Source organism: Formica exsecta, unplaced genomic scaffold (genome assembly GCF_003651465.1).
Source record: "Formica exsecta isolate Colony F162 unplaced genomic scaffold, ASM365146v1 scaffold176, whole genome shotgun sequence".
Lineage (NCBI taxonomy): Eukaryota > Metazoa > Arthropoda > Insecta > Hymenoptera > Formicidae > Formica > Formica exsecta.
The window spans coordinates 460,608-470,145 of NW_021849077.1; the positions used below are offsets into that span (position 1 = coordinate 460,608).

General features: G+C 30.6%; 1 protein-coding gene across 1 annotated transcript in view; it reads left to right on the forward strand.

Annotated features, from left to right (window-relative positions):
- Positions 1 to 916: 916 nt before the first annotated feature.
- Positions 917 to 9,538, forward strand: part of LOC115233534 (proto-oncogene tyrosine-protein kinase ROS-like) — a 10,959-nt gene continuing 2,337 nt past the window's right edge. Inside the window, 10 exon segments of the mRNA XM_029804016.1 lie at positions 917 to 1,282; positions 3,454 to 3,595; positions 4,179 to 4,266; positions 4,387 to 5,034; positions 5,874 to 6,933; positions 6,935 to 7,289; positions 7,446 to 7,547; positions 7,709 to 7,847; positions 7,849 to 7,913; positions 8,180 to 8,655. Of these exon segments, the coding sequence (XP_029659876.1) occupies positions 1,190 to 1,282; positions 3,454 to 3,595; positions 4,179 to 4,266; positions 4,387 to 5,034; positions 5,874 to 6,933; positions 6,935 to 7,289; positions 7,446 to 7,547; positions 7,709 to 7,847; positions 7,849 to 7,913; positions 8,180 to 8,655 (3,168 nt within the window). The 5' untranslated portion in view covers positions 917 to 1,189.

Consider the following 9,538-nt stretch of genomic DNA (forward strand, 5'->3'; position numbering starts at 1 on the left):
TCTCCCCTCGACCTCTTCGGCATGGGTGATCTTACCAGTAACTATGTTACCTGCATAGCTCTTAGGTTCATTAGCATTAGAACACTTAACCTTACCTTAGCCGGCAAATGCCCTTGCAGCGAAATATGTTTTTCGAAGTTTATTGTCGCGATATATATAGTTACATATTATTTATAAACATTAATTACTATATATATAAAACAATTGTTAAACATAGTTGCAGTATTTAATCAAATAAGAGATATAAAAAATATATATGATCTAGTAAAACTTGGCGTATAAATAGTGAAAAAGTTAAAGATTTATAATTCAGTAATTTTCTGGTTGTCTTATTTAATTATTTCGAACAATAATTACATATTGCACGTTTCTTTTCATTTGATTGCTTTTTTACTAGATTATATTAAGAGAAACTACAGAGGGAGATTGATAATATTTATATTATAATTTGATACAACGAATGCATACGTGTTAGTTCAACGTCGTCATTGGTTTTCATAGAAAAAATTGAGCATTTATTAACCAAAAGTTTTATAATTTAGTGACGATATATATAGTTACATATTATTTATAAACATTAATTACTCATTGATAATATAAATAATATAAATATAAACAAATCTTAGAAAGCGTAGTTCTTTTTAAAGCAGCGACAAGTATCTTCAGAAAAGAAAATAACTCATAAGAATGCAGCAAATAAAGAATAATGGTTCGGCAAAAGTGCTTCATTTAAATCGATTATTTAGGCTGATGATTTATAATAGACACCAATCACAAATACGCAAGCGCGTTACGTGTTGCTTGATTAGAACCACATGATGCAAACATTCATGCAACAGTCCGTTAAGAACGACATGCACGAATAGTGGGCTCTCGAGAGCGCACATAGTATATATATATATATATATATATAGAGCATTTATTAACCAAAAGTTTTATAATTTAGTGATATGTAAGATACATCGTGATTGGTTATAAAGAGAAATTTTGAAAAATAGCTCTGGAAGAGATTTTATGATTGATGTATTAAACAGATTTCCAAAAGCGATATACGTAAGAAAACATCGATACAATTAGTACATTTGCATTATCCAGAATATCGATAAAATCACTATTCATAGTTAAGTCGCCAAGGATTAAAAGCTGACTGAGCGCAAGTATTAACAAAAAAAAAAGACACAAAATTATTATGTCAAAAACAATATTATGTGTTTTACTGAAAGTGTTAATGTTAGCGAGAGCGGATGTCTTGTCAAACTATTCGGATTCAGACTTCACACGGGTAAGAGATTGCTTTGTTGAATATAATTAAATGTTATTATAGCTAATAGTTTATTTGAATAATTAAAACTGTTTATGATAATAAGATATATGGACTTTATAATAATAAAATAAAACAATATAACACAAAACATTAGAAGAATATGTGTGATGTTATGGAAAAAAAAGAATGTATAAATCTTGGAAATTTTGTTTATAAATGGATGTTATGTAGTATAAAATTGAACTTTATTAAGATGTATTAAAACTTGACTGTATTATCTCTTTCTCTTTGTATCTCTCTCTTTGCTATTTTTAAAAATAAGTATTTTTGGAACATCAATATAATTTTTTGTTTCTTCTCCGTGTTCTTATATTAATACATACATACAGTAACATCTAAACTGATTTTTATGTGATTTTTCTTCAATTCCTAAGACTTCTTTATTTTTTGCTTTTTCATAGAGATAGCTTTGTTTTCGTGACAAAACTTTTTTCGAGTTTTCTATGCCAATGTGTTTAGAATATTCCAAAACGTCGAAAAATCATATTCCTAAAAATTTTGAGGAATGTCTGTACATGCTGTAACTTTCGAAAAATTTGAGATATCGGACTAAATTTTTTTACATTAATAGAGTATTATTAAAGGATGGTTGGTACTGAATGTGGTGAGTATCGGTGAAAGGGTTCATTTTTTATAAAATTTTGAATTTTTTGAGAAATGTCTGTACACGCTGTAACTTTCAGAAAATTTGAGATATTGGATTAAATTTGTTTACATGAATGGAGTATTATTAAAGGATGTTTGATATTGAATTTAGTGAGAATCGGTGAAAGAATTCATTTTAATTTTGATTCTGCTCACACAGCTTCTTCTATGAGGAAGCAAAAATTGAAAAATCCGCATGCTTAAAGCAGCTTAAGCTTTGTAAGATAAAATGATGAGGAAGCAATGTGCAAGTTTCTAATTTGCACAACTCTACTTGTTTAAATATTCATAACCATTTATTAGTATAATAAGATCCGTACTAAATTAGTTTTTATTTAACAAAATTAATTTAGAAAGTCAGCATCCTTTTTTATGTTGAGGATCGATATATACGTATATAACAGAACAGAGCTACTAAATATCGAAACAATGTCGAGTATCAGTATAATGCAGAATTTTGAGTTGTATAAATTAATTCTAACAATAAATAGTTACAGAAATCAAAAATCTATGCAACCAGTCAATTTTTTGCTATGTCTTTGAATTAAGATATAAATTTAACTGTACATATATTCGTTACATAGCTATATGCATACGATCTTACCTAGGTAATGTACATAGGTTAATTATAACATCATATTTTTCAGAATTTGTTTGCGTTAAAAAATGTAGCGATAACCGAAAAGAAATATTGTAAGAATTTATATAAATTCTATATGACTATAAAAAGACAATATTTATAATATTTATATTTTTAAAGTACAAACATTATTGAAAAACTTTAATGGTATCAAATAATTTTTTGAAAAGAAAAGTTGTGCTAAAGTTCCTTGGAAAAATTAACTAACTCATCGTTAAAAAACTAAATCGTTAAACAAAATTGTTTCAACAATCAAAAAGAGCTACACTTTCATATATTATTTGTTAAGAAAAACGGTTATAAGTTATAAATTCTTATTAACCCTTATTTATCTATTCTGCGTCACTTCAGGCTATCAACATATACATAAGACACATAAATTGATATAGTTGCATATATATAACAGACCGTTTGGATCAACGAGCATCGAGCATTAAGCCACCACATACTGATTTACATTACATGCACATTGGTCCAAACGGTCTTATTGACATCTATTTGACGCAGCTATGTCAATTTGTATACGATAGCTTTTTCTGTTTGATATAAGAATCATGTTTGATATGCAAGAAGATCTTGCATATAAAAAACAATAAAAACAGAATTTTTTTTTAATGTAACTATACTGTATTTTTTAGACACGATATCAATCAGGAGAGATATAAAAAAAAATATCTCGTTTATATGATTAAACAAACAAAAAATTTCATGGCAGATTTACTTATTACATATATTACTATTTACTTAATATTCATATTATTTATGATTAAAAGTACCGGAAGTAGCCGTGTTTTTAGCCCAGCGGTGCTTATTTAATTCTTTTCGTATGTTATACTTTATAAAGGATATTCCAGTATCCGAGAACAACGATTATCACTTTTTACAAAACCTCGAATCTGACTGGAGTTATTCTGATAGTGTGAGTGTGAGAAACAAAATTGATGAGATTCCATTTACAAATATGTCTATGATCCCAGAATCTATTGGTAAGTCGCAAAGAAATGCATAAATTATTAGCAGAAAAAGTCAATGACAAATGAAATTGTAAATATAATTTACATTTAAAAGAAAGTAAAAAAAAATAACATATAAAAAAAATATCTTTCAACACCGAGAAGAATATAAATTTTATTTTGCCGCAAAAAATGGAAAAAAAATCCACATATTATATGTAAAATTAATTAAGATTTAATATAAAGCAGTCAATTATATTATTTAATTTTGATAGTTTATTTTTTTTAAGACAATTGCAAATATTGTACTTCTGATTTCTTAATCAATAAGAAAATAACGAAAAACGCTTAATGCTTTAATGTTTGTTTTTGCTCTGGATTAACGATTACTTTTTTACTTACTACTTAAGTCTTAAAACACGCAAACTTTTATATATGATTTTATTATCTTAAATCTTAACATTTGCTGTGCTAATTTCTATATTTTATAATTTACCCCTATTTTTTCTCACTTTTATTTTTACTTTAAAACTTCTCTTTTTTTATTTTTTTGTGATAGTCAACTTAATGTTTTTGTATATGATTGTGCCAATACGTATGATTGTAAAATTTTTAGAAAGCGTTTTGAGGAAACCGACATCTCCCAGAGCATTTGTCGAATTCGATGGGTTTCTAAATGAAAAAGACATTTCTGTAACATTCAGGTAAAAACTCTAATTTCTCAGCTGTATTCTTTTAAATTTAACGACACATATATATAAAAATGTTGATTCTGTTATAATTTTACTAAATATAAAAAAGCTAAAATCTAATTTTTTTTACAGATGGAATCAACCTGAATTTACAGATGAAGTAATACAAGGATACACAGTGCAGTGTTGGTTCGTCGAGAACCAAAAAGAGATTCAAATCTGCGACAACAAAAGTATCTCAGTTACAATATTGGAGTTCACGGAGCACAATCTAAAACCTAACACAACGTATTACTTTCAAGTGCGAGCGCATACTAAACTTAGTGCTGGTCCTTACACAGATTTAATTGATGTATCGACTATGCACGAAAATCCAGTACCGCAAGTATTGATTGTATCAATAAATGGAATTTATTTATGCGATCTGGATTCAAAAACCAAAATTATATTAGTTGAGCAATATGATGTAATAGATGCCACTTATTCGATAGCGGAGCATAAAATTTATTGGAGCAACAGAAAGAGAGAGCTAATGATATTGGAGATAAATAAAAACAATATTACAAAAATAACTACTTTTCCAAATAATGCGTTCTATCTCTGCATCGACTGGGTAGCAAGAAATCTGTACTGGATAAATTTAAACGACTTTGATCCTTATACTCACATCATAAAGCTCGACTTAACAAAGTGGGAAAATGGCATAGTAAAATATAATAAAATTTCGAAAATAAAATTCTTTCGTAGCGGTGAATATTTAACTACATTACCGTCTATAGGGTATGTTAACTCTCATCATTTGAAATAAATGCAAAATATTTTCGGTAAAGGTTTAGAAAAAGGGCAACCTCACCAACGACCTTGACCTTGACATATGTTGTCAAGGACATGATCCTGAGTAACTTTTCCTTATAACTTAATCGGCGGTCTCTTATAATTTTTGAAATATTTAAAGTTAAAGTTAGATTCGAAACGAAAATTTGGTTTGGGTTATGTAACATAACTCGAACCAAATTTTAGTTTTAAATCGGAAATAGGTTTGGGTTAGATTATATCCTCCGGAAATGGATCCCCCCCCCCCTAAAGGGGCGGAACCCACTGTGTCCATGCATATACTTTACAACGCGAAGCGAGGTTCAGCCCAGAATTGTTGTGTGGATGGGAAAGTGTATGCGTGAACGCAGTGAGTTCCGCCCCCCTCCCTTCGGGGGGGCCAATTTCCGGAAGATATAACCTAACCCAAACCTATTTCTGAAAATGTGGTTTTACATCCAAATCAGGGTCCTGATGCGAATGGACCTCGCTTCTTGCGTGGAAATTACAAACCCATGTAAAAAGTACGTTTTATTTCTCAAACTTTATTTGTTAATAACTTTTTAATAAACAATGACCGCCGATTAAGTTATAAGGAAAAGTTACTCAGGATCATGTCCTTAACAACATAGGTCAAGGTCATTGGTGAGGTTGCCCTTTTTCTAGACCTTTACCGTTATAAAGAAATAATAAATTAACACAAATTTAATTATAAGAATTTTAAATATTCACTATATATATAATTTTTTTCTGCTATTGTTATAATAATGTTCTATAATAAGTAAAATAATGCATATATTTTTTAGAATTTTATATTGGGCAAATTACACTAAGAATAATGAACTTCAGATAATACAATCGGATCTTGATGGAAATAACGCTCAAATCATTCAGAATTTATCTATTATATGCCCCTTCTCACCCAATATAATATATTTTGTTGATATGAAAATTGACGATATAAATACTAAGAAGCCGCAAATTTATTGGCTATTCATGAAACTCTTCTTTGTAACAGACATTAACGTTTCTATGTGCAATTTAATTTTACAAAGCAAAGAAATTGGCTATAATATATACTTTCAATCTTTAGCAATAGACAAAACAAACATTTACATTTCATGTTACAATTTTGATATATATGTTTTGAAAAAAAATGCACTTCTCGAGAGTGTAGACGCATTCAAATACATCCAAAAGATAAAAATGCTTTATAGGGTTAAATTTTATGCTTTCGATAAATCTTTGCAATCGTATCCTCCAACAAGATGTCTGATACCTGACAACAAAGTTTACAACGTAGGAGAATCGACGTACACGGTAACGACGAACAGCATCATCATAAATCTTCCGGAGCCGGTCCCTAAGAGCGGATGCAAAAAGTACAACTTACCTAGCACCAAATATACCATCAACATCATAAGCTATTGTTTAAACAATGAGCTTAACAAGTTCGATAATTTCATGGTGCAGACGTACGAGCGATATTATGAGATTCAGAATTTAACGCCGTTTACAGAGTACAAGTTATTGTTAATAATAAGCAATTTTTATTCTGGTCAGTTATCGATGGACCCGTTATGGAGTTCAGAAGTGATGCTGAGAACTGAACCAAGCAAGCTCAGCGGACCGGAAAATGTGACAGTTTATGCTCTGACGCCTATGATAGCGGCAGTTTATTGGATGCCACCTGAGAAACTAAACTGCGTGCCCATAATCTACAAAGTATATTGGACTATTCTCAACAATATGACACAAAAAAACGAGCTACTTATCAATGATACCGAACATAAGATAGACGGCAAATTATTCACGATAATCGAACCGTTGATACCCGGAAAAAGATACAGTGTATATGTACGCATACATGTATCCAGTCAACTTTAGCAATTATTATAGTGACAGTTTGAGCAACATATTGGACATGTATTCGAAACCAAACAATATAACTTTAAGCGGGGTTAGCATAAACGGTATGAGTATCTCGTGGATTCCTAGCCTTAGTTTCAATGATAACCAATTGGAATATAAAAATGTTGAGCTGAAGGAGTGGCAAACTGTTGACGACTTTGAGCAGAATAAAAGGGGGAAATTATTGTACTATATAAAAAACTTACTACCAGGAACTCGATACGAGTTTCGTTTGATACTGAAATATCCCAGGTATGAGAAAAACTTTATATGGCCATCTGATGGAAGATTTACTTTTTCAACACTGACAAGTAAGCAAAGAAAGATATTATAACATTATGTTTGTTTCAAATATAAAAATGCTTACAAAATTTAAAAATTTAGTAATTTTTAATAATTAAATTATAAGTAGAAGAAAATTTTTAAATAAAATGAAGATATTAAGAGTACATTTTTGCGTAACAAAGGTGATATTTCGAGCACTCCTGGAATAACAGTTATGGAATATTACCTATCCATAAGCCTTGTCGCTATAGTTACTGCAATCTGTATTTGCTACTTTTATTACTGTAAGTATGCTTGATACGCATTTAATTATTTAATCTCAGAAAAAGAGAGATTATATTTAATGTATTATAGTATATAGAGATCCTCTAAGAAAAGTTAATTTACTTATTGAAAAATTTTGCAATGCATATTATTAGATAAGCATATTGTAATTTTATAACAGTGTACCGACAATGCAAGAAAAGTAACGAGCAAGTTTTGCCTCCGATAACGACTGACTTAGAGACTTTACATGAGATACCTAACGGTAACGTTCAACTCAATACATTATACAGTCCTATGTTGGAATGTAATTCCGAAAATCGTGATCGAAATCAAACGTGAAGAAATCAAATTAGAAAAACGTATAGGCAGCGGCGCATTCGGAATGATAAAAATTAATTTTTTCCCTGCAATGTTATACGCTATTACTTTTTTAGATCAACAGAAATTGAAACAGATACTCATTTTTTTAAATAACTTTTATAAGAGATTGTAAGTATCGCAAAATTGTTGTGAAATAACGTACACGTTTACTCTACTATGTATTCTTCGTTAAGTTATTTAATACAAAATGAAATATATAATGTCACTTGACATTAAACTATATATTTTTTAATGAAATATAAATCTAAATTTATTTTAAATATTTCGCAGGTGTTTCAAGGGAAAGTGAAAAATTTAGAAAGACCGGGTATAGAGACATCCGCTGCCATAAAAATGCTTGGAGAAAATGTTTCCTCACAAGAGAAGAAGAAGTTTTTAGATGAGGCCAGGCTTATGAATCGCTTCCGACACAAACATGTGCTAAGATTGCTGGCCGTCTGCTTAGACGAAAATTCTCCATTAATTGTGTTGGAATTAATGGAAACTGGTGATCTGCTACAATATTTGAGGGATAGTAGAAACTTGCAACCGTCAGATTCGCACGCTCTACGTCTACAAGATTTGTTCGCCATGTGCGAAGATATTGCGCGAGGCTGTTGCTACCTGGAAAATCTGCGTTTCGTTCATAGAGATCTCGCGTGTCGAAATTGCTTAGTATCCGCAAGAGATCGTGAGAACCGTGTCATTAAAATCGGCGATTTTGGTCTAGCTAGAGATGTTTACAAGGATGACTATTATCGCGTGGTAAATACAATTTTCGTAAAAAATGAAATTTTTGCTTATAGAGGAAGCTTTGTTTTCACGAAAAAATTTTTTTCTAGGATTTTGATGCTAATGTGTTCAGAATGTTCTAAAATGTCGAAAAATCACATTTTTTAAAAATGTCTGTATGTGTGTATGTATGTGTGTATATGCATCAAAAGGGCATAGTTGCTCTAACTTCTACAAATTTTGAGATATCGGGCTAAATATTTTTACATGATTAGAGTATCATTAAAAGGATGATTGGAATTGAATTTGATGAGAATCGGTGAAAGAGTTCATTTTTTATAAAATTTTGAATTTTTTGGGACATGTTTGTACACGCTCTAACTTTCACAAATTTTAAGGTAAAATTTAATATTAAGGGCGACCTCACCGATTTCAATGACCTTGATATATGTTGTCAAGGACATAATACTGAATAACTTTTTCTTCTAATTTTATCGTCGCTCGTTGCTTATTAAAAAGTTATTAACAAAAAAATTTGAAATATAGCAAAGTACATGCATGCAAGCGTGCGCGCACGCACACACACACACACACGCGAGGGGATATAAGGGGGGCCTTCGGCCCCCCTCCCGCACCTACCCCGCCGGTAGGCAGGGTGGACCTCGCTTTACAACTACGGTGGCTCTCTATCATTTTCTTTTCGTTTTTAGATGTAAAAGTTGATAATTCATGCGAAAATGTGTGCAGTTTTATGTCCCAAGCATCAGTCAGTCACTATCTTTAATTGTTCATAACTTTGTAGTAAACAACGAGCGACGATTAAATTAGAAAAAAAAGTTACTCAGAATTATGTCCTTGACAACATATGTCAAGGTCAATGTCATTGGGGCTGGGTCCCCTATTCGCTATATTTACC